The sequence below is a fragment of the Anopheles coluzzii genome, chromosome 3 (genome assembly GCF_943734685.1).
Source record: "Anopheles coluzzii chromosome 3, AcolN3, whole genome shotgun sequence".
Lineage (NCBI taxonomy): Eukaryota > Metazoa > Arthropoda > Insecta > Diptera > Culicidae > Anopheles > Anopheles coluzzii.
In genome coordinates this window covers 10,910,229-10,929,183 of record NC_064671.1, presented here as the reverse complement: position 1 = coordinate 10,929,183, position 18,955 = coordinate 10,910,229, and the positions used below count along the sequence as shown (strand labels likewise).

Here is an 18,955-nt window from a genome sequence, read left to right as displayed (position 1 = left end):
ATGTTTCTACTTTCGGAAGTACTATATCACATCCCCCAAACAGTACGCTTGTCTTCTTGCAATATTCTGTACAACACAACGCACCACATTGCTCGTCCTATATTTTAAGGGCAGTGATAAAGTCACTCAAATCCACCAGCTCCTGCTCGAGCGTTAGCTTCTCCTTCCGCGCCAGCTTGTTCACGTCGTCCGCAGCCGTGCGCAGCAGCTCCTGCCAGTTCGTCACCTCCTTCAGCCGGTCGTTGTCGGTGCAGTAGAAAATCTCGTTCACATCCTCCTCCAGCTGGTACGAAAGCACGTACCGGTACGCGCGCTTCAAACCTTCCACCGTCGTTTCCCGCAGCGCCTCATTGCGACACACCAGATTCAGCACGAACAGCCCGCTGTCGCCCGTCAGCTTGCGCACGTTGGCGAGCACCTCGCGCTCGAGAAAGGCGGCCGGCGGACAGCTCATACCCACGCTCGCATCCTTACTGTCCACATCGAACAGTAGCGCGGAATAGTGCGCACCGCGTGCCGCTTCATCCGCCAGAAACTGTATCCCGTCGGCAATCACGACCCGCAGCCGTGCATCGAGCGTGAGGCCGAAATATTTCACCGCAATCTGTTCCACCTCCGGATCGATCTCAACCGCCGTAATGGTGGTCTTTTTAAGACACTCGCGAATAAACGTGCACAGCCCTCCGCCACCGAGCCCAACGACGGCAACGGGGCAGCTACCGGTGGCGTCCATGTTCGCCGCCAGCTGTACGCCGACCGTCATGAAGAGATGATGCTGGCAGGCCAGATAGCCCGCATCGATCACCTTCTGTGGCGCACGGCTGCCACGCACGCGGGCCATTTTGAGTGCCGCCTCCGACTGTACCACCGCTTGGTTGGAGAGGAAGACGAGCCGCCGTAACAGGCGCCCATTCTCGCCGGCAATCTCCTCCACCACGTACTCACCAGACAGTTCGCTGCGGCCGGTGTGGATCGTTTCCCGGCGGCCTACTTCCGCACCGATCGAGAGGTACGGTATCGATGCGCCCTGCAACACTTGTTGTGGGGCGAGTGATTTTACACTCTCCGCTAGTTCCGCCTTGACCGCTTCCAGATCGGTGTACACGTGTCCCCGGTGAAGCGTTACGATTGCAAGTCGATCAAACTTGGCCGATTCTTGCAGCTTTCTTCGACCGGCCGGTGTCGCAAACAGCCACTCCGTTTCACGGCCCTGCGGTACAATGAAGGCGGCATATTTGCCGTTACCCCTCTTCGGTGCCTGGTCGAGCACGTGGATCGTGTAGCGTGGTCGCTCCTTGTCAGTTGGTGAGAACAAATCCAGCGATACTTCGGCCATCCCCGCAATGCTACCGCGGGCCAACCCATTGCAAACCATGGCCGCTTTCTGGGTGGCAGCTACGGCTGCTATAATCTCTTCGGGCCGCTGCACCCGCTCTATGTGACTGCCGGCGAGGCCTACCTCAAGCACGCGCAGTGGCATGTTTTTCAACTTTGTTGCCACAATCGCAAACACTACGAGCGAGGAGCCGTCCGCATTGGGAGCGTCTTCCGTTCCACGGCCTTTGCCCGCCTCGGGGCACCGTACAATGCGCAGCATAAAGTGGGCGGCCGGAAAGTGGCTCACAACCTCCCGGAGGATGTGCTCCTGCAGGAGCGATAAGCAAACGTACCGGCCGGCTGGACGCAGAACGCGACCAATTTCGGCAAAGTAGTTGCGCACCATGGTAACGACGGAGGTAGACTCATCGGTGAACAGTGCATCGAGCGTACCCTTGTCCAGCACGACGGAGAACGTTTCGTTCGGGAAGGTCATCGCGGTTGCGTCCATCTGGTTCCAGGTCATTTCGGGCCGATTGAGCCGGTTCGCTTCCTGCATTTGTTTGATGACGACGGGCGATATGTCGATGTTGGTGATTTTCCTAAGGGGCAAAGGAGAATGGTGGAGCAGGTAAGTAACAAAACAACCGATTGCTTTGGTTCTGTTTTTGTTCTACTCACTTGAAGCCCACATCGTACAGGTCCATGCTCAGCTTCGAGTTACCACAACCGACGACGAGTATTTCATCCTTCGGCTTGATGTACTGATGCAGCTGGGTACACAGTTCCGGATACTCGCCGTACCACTCGAACGCTTGCTTGCCACGCTTCCGGAAGAAGCTGTTCCAGTATTCGGTCGAGCCAAAGTCGGCCGTACTTTTGGGCAGCAGATTCATTGCTGTTCGACGCGACCGCGAGCCTCGGATTCGTTCGAAAGAAGATTCCTACTCTTTCGCTGTGAGGGAATTTTGATGAAACACGAGTTGTTTCCGTCTATTGTTCTTACTATCTACAACACAATCTGCATTATAAACAATAAAACTACAAATCAAACTATAAAAAACACGTGTTTTCAACCAAAATAGTGCATTTTAATGTTTTTTAGCCGGTTTCGGAAAATGTTTGTTGTGACAGGTCCCGTTGGGCATGGCGAGGGTTTTTGACGTTCAAAAATAGCTGCATCTCGCTCATTTACTCTAGCCGTTCTTTACTCGCTTACAGTGCTCGTTACCGTGGTGTGTATGTTCTCGCTCGATTTGTCGTCCCGTCTCTTTCGCATGTGCGCTTGAAATATGTAAACAACTTGGTGGTTGATACGAAAGTGCTCCATTTGGTGTATTATTTTGAATGAAAATTAACAGAAAATGATTACACGTGTTATTTTATTAATAGCTGAAAGATTTTATACTGTGCAACACATAAAATCGCTGTTAAAAGTGCTCGCACGCCCGCAGCTGAGCGAGATGTGATCAGGTAAAACATCCGGCGATAGGTACGATAGGTAAAAAATGCTTTATTTTAAGCATTAGATGAACAAGGCGTGCTCTTCTTTCAGTGGGGACAATGAGAAGGGGGGGGGGGTGGAGTGTATTTATTTTTTGGCCATTTAATTTAGCCCACCAACACAGTCGCACACCATCGCGAGCTTTTTGACGGCCATCGTGAACTCTCAAAAACCCTCGCTCGAAACGTCAAAAACCGTCACAACGACTTACAAAAACAATTGACAGCGAAGGAAAATCGCACCGATTTGGAGCGTTGGCGAGCTCACGAAACCCGATCTACGGGTGTTCTATACGCCTGAATGTATGCAACACTATACGCCCGAATGTATGCAACTTACAATACACACTGCCCAGAAACAATGCTAAGGATTACATACATTCAGGGGTTTTATGCTGTATGCACAATCCAGCTTAATAGCGGCGAACATGAAAACGCCAAAAGTTACACAAACATTCAATAATTAAAATCTGAAAAAGCAGATTCCCTTTTTGTTTCTTTCACACGACCACATCACAAACAAATCAACATCCCTGTTATGGTTTTAATCATTTGAAAATGAAAAAAGTTTATTTCATGTAAAAAATTATCCGTCCCTTGCACTGCGCCGTCCATTGATTGCTGCTGCTATTACTGGTCATTTTCAAACTTTTGCCCATCGAACGGGTCGGGAATTTCGACAGACTGAATGTTTTTTTGTTCTTTTAGAGGGGTTTTTTTATTTTATTTCTCGCATTTTTGTTTTGTTTCCTGGAACTCTTTATTTTGTGTTGCACACTTTCTACCTGCTAGTGGTTTCAAGGCTCCACGACGATATCTAAAACGTGTTCATCAAATGTGCTTACTTATTGTTTTTGGGATTTTTGTTTTCACTTTTTTATTTTACTTACTCACGTGCCCAGTGACAATCAGAACACAAACATATATGATCTTAACAAAGGTGTAGTTTAACAACTTACGTTTTTTTTTCTGAAATACTTTAGCCTTACTGGCCACTTTGAATTTGCCGTTTTTTTTTCTCTTTACAATCATCTTTCTCTCGGTCTCTTCATCTCTTCCTCCTTTGCTTCATTTAAGTTTATCTTACTCAGTTTCCATCATTGGCTTCCGGTGTTTTATTTTACCGTTTGGTTGAATATGGTTGAAGTTGTACAAACTTTGTATCTTTGCTTTCCTTATCTGCTTACGACCTCTTCTTGGCATGCCGTTGCAGGATCAATGATCCTTAATACAGTTACGATTTTCTCTTTGATTGTTTGCGATTTTACTGTTTGTGCTAGTTGTGACTCTTATCGTCTCATCGATATAAAATATACTCTTACAGCTGGTAGACTGCTTTTAAAATTAATCATATCTCGATTTTGAAATAACCGGTAGTGTCAATAAATCCTAAATTATAAATAATTTCATTATCGAAATCAACACGTTTGAAATCGAAAACCCTGTGAAGAGCATAACAGAAATTATACAATTATCGAAAAGCAATTCATGCTAAGTACTTTACTGACCATGAATTATATCATAATTGTCACAGAATTGAACGATTAAGTGTATCGATCAAAGAACTCCCTAGAAAACGATTGCATTTAGTAGAACCTATGCCAGGTCTAGATTGATTTTACGAAATTAAGATTATTTGAACAAAAAATGATGGCCATTGGATGAAAATTGTAACAAATAATGACTAGACTAAATTTAAAACAAACGTTGCTGAATCGCTTTCTAGTGAAGATCATCGATCGATTTCTTTTAAGGTAAAAACATAAATGCTAAAACCATTTAAGTGGATGCAGCATTTCCCTGTAAATTATATGCATGTTTGCTTTCCTCCCTCTCCTGCTCTAGGAACTCCTGATACGCGCATTGGTAAGAGCTGTCGGTTACTATTGTTTGCATCTGTTTGCAGTGCCGTCGATCGACTGGAGGAATAAAAAGCTTAGAGCTGGAAACGGGTTTACAGCATACACCAGTACACCCGTCTGCCTAAGCTTCCCATTCCATATGCCAACCGATCGGGCTGGGTATGGTGGACAGTTTGTCCACGTTTGTCCATTCTATTGTAGTTTGTAGTTGTGCACCATTGGCAAGTACGGTTTATATGATATCTGCTATGTAGGTTTGTCGGTTTTAAAATCGGAGATTAAATATGTAGTTCGGAAACAACCGGGAAACGTCATGGGGCCAGCACATCTACGCCATAATACACACCATCGGTGGTTTTCGGTAGTCATCTACCGTTGCGATCGTTACACTGACGAGTGGATGTTGAGTATTACTATTGCTATGTACTATTTAGTGTGAGTTTGTTATATTGGTTGAGTCATATCGGTTATTGCATTCGGTGTGCGAAAAACGTAAAATGTATTCTTAAGCACTGTAACTGACTGGATTGGTAAGATTCTGTTCTGTTTTATTTTTACATTGATTGTAAGCTTGTTTCAGTCGACAAACTGATGTTAGAAATGGTTAGAAAATGCTAAGCAGAGCTAATTAAGCCGCACAGATTGCATACATCAAGCGTTATTCCGTCGCAATAACGAAGCGCCTAAATGTATGCAATCCGAATGACAAAATTATCTCAATTAGATCTTTCCTTGCTGTACCACTACACAATCGGCGCTGTCGAACTGGAAAAAGCCTACCGACGAATGGGTTTAAGTACTCCGGTTCTATTGATGCCTCACCATGTGGACAAATGGTGACCCAGTACGGGCACTTTCCCGCTCCCCGGGGACAGTCCTGCCATCGCTAGCAGGGCACATATGGAAATAAAGGGGCCATCGCGGCTTGTGCTGCGATTTTGACGGGCGATTTTCCAAACGCACGATGTCCTTCCATTTGACCTACAGGATGGTGGCATGGTTGGTTGTGTATTTGCTGCTTAAAAACTATTCCATCCACTGTGTACGATCGCAGATCACAGATGACAACCCGAAGCCGATATGTTTGGCGCCGGTAAAGCCGACATGCTGGCACGATCCGTAACGCACGGTGCGTGTGAGTGTGTGTTTTAGTTTGCTGCATTGAAGTGATTGGGTATTGTATTGTATTGTGAGCTTTGATTGATTGGATTGCAATAGTGGCTGTGCTACCGGCTGTCTACCAAAATTGCGTGCGCCATCTTTGCTTTGTTTAGTTCGCAAACGGTTTTACTGACACAAGGAAAAACTCATTGACTGATGACGATTAGTACAAAAAGATCATTTTGGTTCCATCAGTGGGTGTTGTTACATTTAGCTAGAGAATTTATCGTGCATACACCTCCTGGGGGGGCCACTGATTGCCGTGTTCGATACATGTACGTACACATATCATCTTTTATACATTAATATATTTGTTTTAGAATGCTTAGCTTCCTATAGAGAATAGACAATACAATTTTAACTATCTTTTTCACAAAAAAAAACAAATTCAAAAATGAAATTTGTTCACCTTCTTTAGCAAGGCGTACACGTAAACACAAAGACGAAACTGGTTGAAAGAAACGTTTGTTGCAAGTTTTGCATTTCCTCGTACGATCGATTGGCGGTTAACTGTTTCTAAAATGGCGATTTTTTGTTTGTTTGTGTTTGCTTTTATACGAAGAGCCTCTCGCAAGGGTAGAGAAAACTTCCAACAGGCTTTCTTTCGCCGTGATTGCCACTAGCTAGTATATAATACTTTCTGTACACGCTCCACACGCTTTCTTATCTCTTTCAAACACTTTCAAACAAATCTTCCACACTCATCCTTTGCTATCCCATCGGCTACTACTACTACTACAACTACTGCCTACTAGAGAGTGTTTGTTTGTGTCAGTAGGGAAACAAAAAACCATCTGTACAACGCCTTGCAAAACATTTACATTCACTTGCGCAACAGCACATCGATCGCACGCTTCCCATTGCCATTGCGCACCTCGTTGTCGATCCGTTTCTGGAGCAGATTGTAGATGTCGACGTACTGAAACTCAGCCGCCAGATGGAGCGCAGTATTGCCCCGCGCGTCAGCATGATTTAGTGGCAGCCCCGGTAGCTTCAACACTTCCCGCACCACTTCCACCTGGCGGGAAAGCACCGCGTAATGCAATGGTGATCGTTCGTCGTGATCGAACAGATCCTGCTCGAGCGGCAACACTCCGGCCCGGTGAATGATCTGCACGATGTTGAGGTTCCGATTGCAGATGGCGGTGTGCAGTATGGATTGCCCATTGGCCGACGGAATGGTCGCATTGGCACCGTGACTCAGCAAATACCCAAAGATCGCCTCATGGCCCGTCTGTGCGCTAATGTGGAGCGCCGTAAAACCTTCCTTGTTTTGCGCATCCAAACTAATGCCTCCGGTGCGGTGAAGCTTCACGCAGTACTGCACGATCTCGAGCGCACCGCGCAGTACCGCCAGATGGAGGACGGAATTTTTCGTGTCCACTTCGACCGCGTCCAGCAGGCGCACCAGCGTGGGGAAGTTGTTCACAAAGTACTGCAGCGCATCGAGCCGATTGTTCATGGCCGCGATCGAGAGCACGTTGTGGCCGAACTGATTGCTGTGCTCGACGTCGGCTCCGTAGCGGAGTAAGATATCGAGCGTTTCGAGTGGTGCTCGCGACAGTGCATGGAAGAGGGCAGTCGAGCCGATCGTATCTTTCGCATTCACGTCGAACAGTGCGCCCTCGAGCAGGTACTCCAGGATGCGGTTGTAACCGTCGCGAGCGGCACAGAAGAACAGCTGATGTGGGTGCTTGGGGGTTGTGGTGGTTGAGACGCCACGATGCGTCGGCGATAGAGCAGTTAGCGTTCTGCCGATCGTATCGATTGAAGCACCCTTCTGCAGCAGCAAGTTGGCAATGTCGATCGATTGCTTCCGGATGGCAATGGCCAGCACGGTGTCCAGCTCATCATGAGTAGTTGGCCTGGCTTGTTGCAGTGACCGATGCTCGAGTAGGGTTTGCACGATCGATATGCTACGATTGCCCACCGCCAGTAGTAGAGGAGTCCATCCTTCACTGTTGGCAAGTGTTGGGTCGGCGCCATGTTTCAGGAGCGCCCGAACACGCAGCGGATCGTTGGAAAGGCAGGCTAGATGAAGAGGAGTAGTACGGTAACGAGGACTAGCGACATCAATCTCGTACAGTTGCAGAAACTGTTGAATTGCCCGCTCATCCCGAGCATGATGTAATGGTGTGAAGGTGTCACTACTGACGTCTCCAGGCGACAGAGAGTACTCGAATCGTTTCGCAACTGGTAGCAGATCCTCAACAATCGCACCATTCCGTAACCGTTCCGGCAGCATCACACTATCCACCTTCTGTCCACTGTGCGCTAACAGTCGTACTAACTTCCTGTGCTCTCTTGCGATCGCTATCTCAAGAGGGCTCTGCCCGAGACTGTTTCGAACTCCAACACTGGCCCCGTGACGTAGCAGCAACCTCACCGTCTTCACACATCCACACTCAACCGCATAATGAAGCGCACTGTTCCCGTGCGCATCACGCAGCTGCACCTTCGCACCCTGTTCGAGCAGTATGTTCGCGACGTCTGCATACCCCATTCGAGCAGCAATCTGTAACGGTGTCAGCCCCATGCTGCCATCCTTCCGATTCACATTACTGCTCACCTTTCGATCACTTTCAATCAGAAAGCGCAACACATTCAACCGACGAAACCTAACCGTCGCCGGATAGAGAGCGCCATACTCGACCGTTTCATTCGCGAGCATGAATTCGACGATCTCCTCATTGCCATCGTCGCAATACTGCAGGAACAGGGTAACACACGCACCAGCCACCTTCCCACTTAGCAGCTCATTGTTCTTGAGAAACACGATCGCATCCTGATCGTTGTTGAGGAAGATCCACGAGTACTGGCTGTATCCGTGCTCACCGTTCGTGTACCACCGGGCCCCAGCGTTCGTGAGTGCCTTTACCATCTCGACGTTGCTCAGCTTGCACGCTACTTCGAGCGGTGTTTGACCGTCCTCATCGCGCTGATTTAGATCGTGGCACTGATCCAGCAGCAGGTTCAGCAGCTCCACATTCCCAGACAACACTGCGTAGTGAAGGATCTCTGCATTCGCGTCCGCATTCACATCGTAGTCTGGGTGCGTCTCGAGAAAGCTTGCAAAGAGCCGATCGAAGTTAAACACCATCGGTATGGCATCGATCTGCCCATACCCGAAGTCGGCCACAATCTTGGACAGAATGTCCTCATCGTTGCTGAGCACCGCGAGGCTGTAGCAGAACTCAACTCGTGACGCCGTATCCGCTAGGATAGCGTGCAGTGGCCTTCCACAAGGTATCGCACTCACGCTCTCCATCAGATAGGCAAGCGGCTTCAAGAACTCATCCACCTTTCCAAAGTCCAGCAAGTGACCCAACAGCATACAGCTCTGCTGCTGCACGAGATGATCCACTATACCGTGGTTGAGATGATTTCGCCCAAGCAGGTACGCCTCCTGCCGGATCGTATCCCGTATTGCACCGCAGCTCTGATACTGAAAGCCTCCAAGGATACTTTGCTGATGTTTGAGCAGTGCCAGCTTCTCGCCAAACTCCCACCCGTGCCGATCGTAGATCTCCGAGATGATGTTCTTCGACAGCTTGATAATGCTGAGCGCATTGAGCAGGATCGTTTTCGAGCCCGTGCACGGTATCAGTGCCTCGTACGTGACGTGACCGTGGGCGAGGTAGTTGCGCAGATTGCGCCCCGTCAGTACGGGCAGATAGTTGCAGACGCTTTCCCGGTTGTCGGCCAGCTTCGCTGACAGGGCGCAGGTTGCTTCGAGCATCAGCATCTCGAACGCGATCTCATCGATCCGCTCGAACGGTCGCATGTTCATGTTCTGATCGAGGAACAGCTTTTGTAGCTGGGCTACCTTCTCTTCTGTTTCGCGCTCTTCATCGCGGCGGAGATCGGCGAGCAGGTTGGTGCTGTGTCGGATGTGATGCCGGTTTAGTAGCTGTCGTAGGAGATCGTACCGCTTCTCGGGATGATATTGCAGTTTGCAGAAGAGAGGATCTTTGGTGAGATGTGAGAGCTGCCGTCCGGTTGCTTCTTCGAGGCGTTTTAGAAGTGTAGCATTGCCGGTTCCAGTTAGATGCACTGTTAGAGGTCCACTGGACGTACGGGATTGATGGTAAAGCTTCCTGTCGATCGCATACAAACACCGACACAGTAACATTGCTATCCTTCGCTCTAGTTCGTTTCGATGCCTCAGCTCTGGGAGATCGTCATAGAAGTACCTCAGCAGAGCAGTTCGAAGATGTACGAGAAACTGCATATCGATCGCACGGTTCCGTTGAAATGCCTTCAGATGAGATCGGAAGATGTGGCGGATCTTCTCGTAGCTGTGGTTCGATTTGATCTTCGCTATTAGATCCTCCACCAGCAGGATCGTGTTACTGAACTGCCGGTGGTGTGTTTTGTAGCTTGCAAGCTCCGTGCAGATCTTCGCACGTATCCGTTGGATGTGATCGTTGGCAGGAACTCCTTTACAGTGATACTCCTCCTCGATTGCGTCCACGAGGCTGTCGATTTCGAGAAGACCAAACGGTGCCCAGTCAAGCTCCTCTAGCAGTGCGCCGGTTGGACTGTGGCGGAAAAGGTACGCGTGGTAGGACTTTATCTCCTCGAGACTCTTGCTATCGTACAACCGGTTGATGAGCGTCTTGATGGCCATTATGTGCTGCAGGTTCCGAGCGCTCCGAAAAAGATGACGCAGCAGCTTGAGATTACGGTGCAGCTCCTCACAATCGAGCGCGTCGGCGTTGATGTGAAGATGATCGCGTCGATCGTCCTGCTGGTCACTGCTGCCGGTCCCACCTGTGAGGATGGCAAACAGATCATTGCCTCTCCGGTAGTGCGAAAGGTAGTCACGTATCCGCGCGTCCCCCAGTATTCGCTCGGTTGTCAACACGTTCACAAAGCTTTCCAGGTGCTTTGTAATGATCGGTGTGTCACGTCCATGCCGCACAGTTTCACAAACCACCTGCACGACACGTTTCATTGCAAGCGTTTCAATTTCCCGCCCCCCAGACCACTCCAGCTCCGATACGGAGTCGATGTACTCGAGGGCGCGATTGGTAGCGTGCAGCTCGCGTATCCGTCGGTAGCAACAGGCCAGCTTACGAAACACTTTGCGATTCTTGTCGGACACTTTCGGTTGACTGGTGCGCAGGTAGTACCGGTAGCTGATCGCCTCCGTTTCCACCCTCCGCCGTACGTCTTCGGGCAGCAGTTGATCGCGCACGATTTTGCGCTGTTGCGTGAGCAGATTCTGCTCGGTAAGCTCCAAGGCTGGCTGCTGTTCGTCGGTGGCAGGGAAGATTGAGGGTTTCTCTAGTGCTCGATGCCGCTCTACCCACAGCTCGTGCAGTCGGGCACGATAGTTGGTGTGTTCACCGCTGCCGGTGACGACGTAGTGGCAAAACATAAGCTCACGATTACGTTCCGTTGTCCAGTGAAACTTTCGCTGAGCTTTCGGGAATTGCTCACATCCCGGACTAAGGCTCGTTGTGGGGCTGGCTCCCGCGGAGGTACTGCTTTCTTCTGGTGAGTTCGATGCGAAGGATGGATTGCTGCTGCCGTGGGTGGCATTGCCCGGTTGGGCGAGTATTTTCTTCAGCTCGTTTGTGACGGCACCGAGATAGAGCAGCAGTTTCCGCTTGTCGAGAAGCATTTTGTAGACGTCGTAGCGGGGTGCATGCTTCCAGATGTGAAGGAAAATGCCTGCAACGATACAGAGATGATACAGCGGTGATGAGTAATATGGTGGGGTTGGAAATTGAGGGATTTTAATAGTTATCAATCAGGTATGTGTTTTAAAACATATTTTAGATGTTTTTGAATGGCAAGTTCATATCTTGAATTGAAACCTTTACTGAAATTATAAAAGATAGTAAAACACACAATTTTGCATAAAATCAGGCGTTGGAGCTTGTAAAGCAGAAAATTAAGGTGTGGGAATTGCATACTTTGAGGCGTAATTCAAATTGAATGGTTTCACTAGATGTAAAATCATGTTTATTACTAAAAGGTTCCTCAATTAATGCTATTTATCGATCAAATTAATTTATAAAGCTTTTTCATATGTATTTAATTTCACTTTGAATGCTAAAATGAAATGTGTGTATATTGCATAGTTTTTGGCGTAACGCATTGAAAATAATTACTGTTGCCAAAGACTCCTAAAGATATACAATTCACTGATCAATTTCCTTTGAATAATGATATTTTGGGCATCAGAATACTGCAGCAATTGAAATAATCAAGGTTTCGTTTACAACTATACCGAAATCATTATTACACCTCACCTTAGTCGGGATGTTATCACACACTCCTACTCCTCTTGACGATTGAATACATTTTGCTATCATCTTCTAACCCCGTTAAGCCTCTCCACTTTCTAAACGTTTCGCTAGTCCACTTTTCTAGTCCAACATTTCAACAACAAAGTATAAGATAATCCATTCATGAGATATTCCCCATGAGGCATTATCTCCTGCACAGCAATACGTAGGCCCTAGAAAACTCGGTTAGTCTTTCGGAAAATGGTTCGACCGGTTAAGGTCTGTTTACAAACAAACTGTCCGCTCTGTTCGCACACGCTACTATCCTTTTCCGGGTACAGTGTCTACCAATGGGCGTACGGAGCATCAAGGTCTTCTAGGTCCATCAGCCGTACGACCGATTAGGGGGTTATACGGTGTTCAACGGCTAACGCAAGCCCACCACAAACCCTCTGGAAAGGGGAGCAAACTTTAGCATTTTAAAGAATCTTTACCCGGCACCAGCCACCAACCCATTCCCATTACGAGCGGATGGGTTAGGATGCAAACAAGTTCCGGTCATCGGGAGAAGTCCATACGAAGGTACGAAAAGAAGTTGACCAGCGTGGCAAAAGAAATAGATTCGATGAGGGCTTGCTGGTACGCTTGCAGCCATCTGTTCTCCCTTGTGGTAGAACTGTGCACAGAATGTGCGTAGATCGCAAGACTTGCAGGAGGAGAAGGAGTAGCTATTGGGAAAACTATTTTAGCAATTCATTTTCTTCACCCTCGGTCGATGTCCACTTCCAGGGCGGAATTTGCTCCCAATGGGAACATCGGGGCATATAAGAATAGTGTTCCAAAGAAAAGATCAGTTTGGATAAGCTGCTTTAGAATGCTTTCTGTTTGGATCGGCTTTCTCCACAACTTGTGTTCACAGTATCCTTAATAGAAAAAGAGGCGTAAGAAATGGGAAAGGGTGACTCCAAAACTGACCCTTTCGTCCTGCCGGGGGCGGGCTAGGGATGGAAAATAATTTAAAATTTTACCGATTAAAACCCCAGCGCTGCACACCTTTCATGGCTTGCAAGGGCAGAGAGAGTGAAGGTACCTTTAAGCCATCATCAACATCATCGTCGTTTTGTGTCGACTTTCTGCCTTCTCCCTGGTTTGCTCCACTCCCTCACCCCCCCCAGCTGGAGCCTGTGTCTTCGAATACTTGACGTAAATTGTTAGAAATTGTACTTTTCCATTCCATTCTGCTTACGCTCCTCGGCTCCTCCTTATATACCACCCGGCAGCCTTTGGATGGGACTTTTTCCTGAGCGTAAGAAGAAAAACCCACCCCGCCTCTGCCCAATCTGATTGGGAATGGTATGGGAAGGATCAGGGAACGGTGCTCTTTTAATATTGTGCACTTTTGAGCCCTTTTTTTCAGTGCGAAGCGCTTCAAGATTTGTTTCTTTGTGCTTTTTGTTTTGCTCTATAGAATGTTCATCTTTTACCAGACTTTTGAGTTTATGTTTTACGTTTTGTTTGTTTTTTTTGCCCCCGTTCCTGTCGAACTGCTGTGCTTTGCCTTGCTGTGGACATTCTTTTGTTTAGCAGCAGCTCCTTTCTCTTTCTTGGACCAGCAGCACAAGCAGCAAATACCAATTCCCAAGCCAAGAATGCTTGCCCGTTGTTTGAACGCGCGTTGGACGTTGGCCGAGTGGCTTGGGAGCAAAAAAACGGGCACTGGCACTGGAGTCAGGATTAATGCAAGGGGGAGAAGAAAACCAGGAGGCGCACAGCACTAGCCAAAGGGAAATGGTTTTACAAAGTTTGTTTTCAAAAAAGTTTACGAGCGCATTTTTTGTTTGGAGCTTTGGTTGTGTATTGTGTTGGGGTGTGATTATCTTGCTGGCGGCGTTTGTTGCGTAGCTTGGAAAGCTTGCATTGGAAGAAGTTTTTTCTGTTTATTTTTTCTCGAAGTGCTTTTTGTTTTGCTACACAGTATGCCGAATGAAGCGAAGGGCTATTTCAACAATGGATTAAAAACTCGGTCGAGATTTTGAACGTTTTTTCTTCTTCTTTTGGTGGATAAATATTTGAGATGCAAACTAAGGTGTACGGAGCGTTTCAAAGGAGTTTTTTTGGTATAGTAGAGTAGTTTGATAATATGTCAGGCAGTATTTGGCAGTGTTTTTATAATGTTTTGGAAATAAGATATTTTAGGATTTTGATATTAAAAAAAATGTTTGAAAAAATACTAATTGAAGGACCTTTATTCCTAATGATAAATTGATGTTTTTTCTAATATTATTCCTTCATGATATTATATTCATACTCTAATTAAACTTCATTTAACACATAAATAATTTGAGCTTGACACGTTCTGGCTCGAAGGACCAAATGCAGGGTTTCCCGAGATGTGTTGGCTACTTCTTAAATAATTTATAATAGGCATTTTCGTTGATGCCGGAGATTTGAAAAAAAAAAATGTGTAAAATTATTGAAAAAGCCATTTAAATATAATAGGCACTTAAATTATTTTTTCAAATAGATTATCTAATTTTGAGACCCATTAACTGACCAGCAAGAATCCTTTCTGAGACTTCAAACCAACCCAAAGGCGCCATTTTGTTAAACCACCTTCTGTGAGCACGGTGTATCATTATTCTGCCCCGACAAAGATGATACAAATTTCATCGCCATTTCCCGGAAATTCAATACGCGCACGGCGTGCCAAAGGAAAAAAAAATCTGACAAATCATCAAACACATAATCGGACCGGGAAAACCACTCCCTCGGCACAGCAACACCACACCAGCGAAAGGAGCCGTGTACAGCGTGTGCATATAAATTCACTGCCCACGCTCCATCCTTACATCGCAAGCGGTTTTGGGGCTGGTTTCACTGCACTGCAACTGATGTACAAGTACATAATGCATTATTTCACCACTGCGCTTTCGATTGGTTTATTGAACGAGTGTGAGTGTGCGTAGCATTTTTTTTTTGTTTATTTTGCAACTCTCCACCAATGCATGGCGGCAGCAACAAAAGCTTAAATGGTGCGGAAAAAGTGGTTTCAACAACAAAAAAAGTGCATCCAAGCAAGCGCTGGCATATGGTGCATATGGAGTCGCATACGATGCGCTCTCTTGTGTGTATGCAGGGGTGGAAAAATCCGCGTCAATATTGTTCGTTTAGCTTATGGAAATATTGTACTTCCCCCGTCCGAGCCCACAGTTTCCTGTACCCGTGCGTACCCGGTGGTGCGGACGAAAAAAGGGATTTATTACCCCTTCTTTGTCTAGCACTGCCTGCACCGATTGTTGGCCCATCGTCTCCATGCTCCAACCCATCCCTACCTAACGCATATCCTCCCGCAGGGGGAATTTGCATTTCAACAGCGTACGTAAAGTGCGTGGCAGCCTGCACTGGCCAACAAGAGCCATACAGTGCGTTAGAAACAAAAAAGCGAACGCACAGAACGCACTCGTGGCTCGGGGTCAGTTTTTCAACGCCCACGCACACACACATTGGAGCACGCGTATCTCGGGATTCGCACGCATGCGGGGAAAAAAAGTCCTCTCAGCACATGCACACACACACACACAAACAGCGCGCCCCCCATAACGGTCAACGGTCGCTGATTCGTCGCTCGCTCGCCGGGAAAAAGGGAAAGCAGCAGGCCTTTTACGGTTTGGATTGGTCATCCCAAACTGCTTGGTGAGGGGATGGTTTATGGTGATGAAAATAAAGCACGGGAAAAATAGGATACGCACACCAGCGGGGGAGCAAAAAAACACACATAAAAAAACGTTCTCCCTCACGCACAACAAAAATGGGATCGGAGCGCGATGATGACGGAGGCTTCACACGGCGGGCTTCCACCGGATGAGACGCGAGTGTCCTACCCTTAAGGGAAACGACCCACAGGAGTGTACGGGATGAAGATAGATCTCATCCTTTCATTGATGGAGGGGACGATTGAAAAAAAAAAACAATGGAAACGAACTAAACAGAGGGAAAAAAATGTACGCCCACTTTTTATCAGCATCACGCGGGGCTCGTCCTTTGTCCTTTTGTCTAGCTGGATGATGTTGTCCTTTTAAGCTCCTTTTCATTTGTGTATTGTTACGGTTTACTGTCCTTTAATGCTTTCACCATTTTGTGTCTTGCATTTGATGCTTGTATGGCAATATATTATTCTTTATATATTAGTTCTGCATGATATATTAGTTACTAATTCAAATCTCTTTGATAGTTGAAGCGCATTACAGCAGACAATTTTTAGCTTCTGTTTGGTATGAAGTATTTTTTTTACTAAAGATATCGATATATTAAATCAAACTTTTAGAGTTAAAAAAATTCGATAGCATAATTTGAAACTGATAGCATAATATGAAAATAAATATTAAAAAGACACATCCTTAAATGAAAAAATAAACTCTACTCAAACTTATTTGTACACCTATTTGGCATAGCACATAAGGATAATCTCTATGTTACCATTATCGTTCGCGATTATGAAATCTAGTCGGATTTCAATCAAAATCAGCATTGAAGTAACTCCAAAATATTTGTTAATTTCATCATTACAGGGTTTCCCACGACTGATTGGTTGGCTCCCGTAATTTGTTGGGTTCGTATAACGATTTAGTTACATTTTTAGATATTTTTCTCATAGATTTGAGGATCGTTCCCACAATTTATTGGAATCGTCCCATTGCAAATCAATACAAAAGATCCAACAAATATTGGAAACGTCCCATAAATCGCTGGTCTCGTAGTACAGTCATCAACTAGTACAACTTAACAACATGGCGGTCATGGGTTCAAGCTCCAAATAGACCGTGCCCTCATACGTAGGACTGACTATCCTGCTATGGGGGAAAATCATCAATAAGTCACTGAAAACCAAGCCACGAATGCCAAGTACAGGCAGGCCTTGACCGACCACGGATGAGCCAAAGAAAAAGAAGAAGAAGAAGAAGAAGAAGAAGAAGAAGAAGAAGAAGAAGATGAAGAAGAAGAAGAAGAAGAAGAAGAAGAAGAAGAAGAAGAAGAAGAAGAAGAAAAAGAAGAAGAAGAAGAAGAAGAAGAAGACCAATAAATCGTAGGAAGGAAATCCAAAAATCATATGCAAAGCATACAAACTTTTTTGAGGAACAATAAAAAAAAACCCTGGGAAACCCTGCATTCACCCAATGAAGCTTACAATTAATGAGATGAATTGTCGCCATCAGGATGCTCGACGACAAGAAATACACTTCAATGATTGTCACTTGATCGTTGACCTCTGACAAGGCCCTTTCCCTATAGCTAAAGGCTAAAAGGTGGCTTCAGGGAAGAAGTACACTCAACACATCAATACGGCGTATCGTATGGTGTGTTGATAGATTCCACCTCTGCGTAAAATGTAGGTTATCGCAAGCAATTCAACTATCGCTCAAAGCGTTCACATGAAACTGCTTCCATTTTTTTGTAAAACCTCGTTTCTTTAGCATCTCATCTTACTAACCCTTGACTTGTTCCGGAACGAAGGGCAACCAGTTTGTATGCAACAACAAGCTCCGGCCATCCGCTCGAGGCTCAAAACGCACAAGGACACCAATCAAGGAAATCCCACCAGGATATATCCACAATCCTTCCTCAAATGAACTCGAGGTAATAGTTTTAAAGGGACCTGGCCGGCGTAAGATCCTTTTACAGATCAACCCGTCTGTCCGGGTACGTTCCCGCTTCCAAAAGGTCCAAACGATTGGAATCCTGTAGAGAGGGCAATCCACCCGACCATGCACATCCGAGTCTAGTCTGGCTGAAACCGGCGTCGTCTTCATAGGTCGTCGTCGTAATGGCATGGAGCTCGCGACGGCGTCCTCATCATTCGTCGTCGCACAGTCGCTGTCGTCTTTTTTAAACAACGCTTTCTCGCCCACGCTATCGCTGGAGCGGTCGCTTTTTTTAAACAACTTTTTTAAACAACTTTCAATTGCTCGCAAACCGCGCGACGTCGACACGGCGAAAAACGGTGGAACTGCTGCCGCCGCCGCACTGGTACCGCTTTCGAATGGGGGTAGGGAGCGGGACTGAGACGCACGGTTTGCAGTTCCGTGTGTGGCTCACGTCTTCATGCCGTTGCCTTTGCCGTTGCCGGGCGGGGTAGATGCACACATACGCCTCACACCAACACATAGAGACGAGCTTCACCCCACATGCTAGGCTGGGGTTAGAGCGTGTTAGTTGGAAGCGTTCGCTGTAGTGGTGGATAGTTCGTTGCATTCGTCCCTTAAAATAATAATAACGGTCGCTCAGCGTCACCAACGAATGTGTGTGTAAGTGTTGGTGGAAAGTGGTACGCTCTTACCTTGCTCCCCAAAACATCCTCCGTGTGTATCCGAGAGAGAAAGAGAGAGCGCAAGAGATGATAGTTTGCCATGTGCAAGTTGCACGCGACTGCCGAGCCACATGTGTGGCGCGAGTGTTTGCCGCCACCGTCGTGCGCGATACCCGGACACTGGACAGGCGTATGTGTGTGTGTGTGTGTGTGTGAGGCAAACGATTCTCCTTCTCCCCCACATCGGCACCGGGTAGAGGACAATCCTGGCGGGAGTGTAAGTGCCCGTTCGATCTTTTCCCCACCTCCTCCAGCCCCAGCTAGGAAAGGGTGGCGATAGTGGTGTGATAGTGTTGCGTAGGCAAAATCCAATCAACATGTGTTTACAGTGCTGCTCATCATTTGTGACACATTGTCACATTTTTTTTAAAATTAATAATATAATAATATAATTGAATAATAATTAATTAATAGAATTAAGCCGGTCTCGTGGTACAGTCGTCAACTTATACGACTTAACAACATGCTCCTCATGGGTTCAAGCCCCGAATGAAACGTGCCGTAGGACT

The 18,955-nt window shown here is 46.8% G+C and overlaps 2 protein-coding genes across 2 annotated transcripts in view; both read right to left on the bottom strand.

Moving 5' to 3' along the window:
- Positions 1-64: 64 nt before the first annotated feature.
- On the bottom strand, positions 65-2,412 carry LOC120960210 (eEF1A lysine and N-terminal methyltransferase homolog). Its single transcript, XM_040384249.2, has 2 exons — positions 1,999-2,412; positions 65-1,919 (listed from the first exon to the last, which is right to left on the bottom strand). Exons 1-2 carry the CDS (start codon positions 2,211-2,213, stop codon positions 98-100), a joined length of 2,037 nt encoding a protein of 678 aa, XP_040240183.2. The 5' UTR covers positions 2,214-2,412; the 3' UTR covers positions 65-97.
- A 944-nt stretch (positions 2,413-3,356) lies between these two features.
- The window catches only part of LOC120957565 (uncharacterized), a 49,080-nt gene continuing 33,481 nt past the window's right edge, over positions 3,357-18,955 (bottom strand). The window contains exon 2 of the mRNA XM_040379836.2: positions 3,357-11,522. Within this exon, the coding sequence (XP_040235770.2) occupies positions 6,667-11,522 (4,856 nt within the window). The 3' untranslated portion in view covers positions 3,357-6,666. The remainder of the gene's footprint in view (positions 11,523-18,955) is intronic.

Bases quoted from the DNA above. Each gene is read 5' to 3' on its own strand.
- LOC120960210 (XM_040384249.2), bottom strand. From the start codon at position 2,213: ATGAATCTGCTGCCCAAAAGTACGGCCGACTTTGGCTCGACCGAATAC. The intron at 1,920-1,998 runs GTGAGTAGAACA...TTTGCCCCTTAG, and splicing joins CTGTACGATGTGGGCTTCAA to GAAAATCACCAACATCGACA.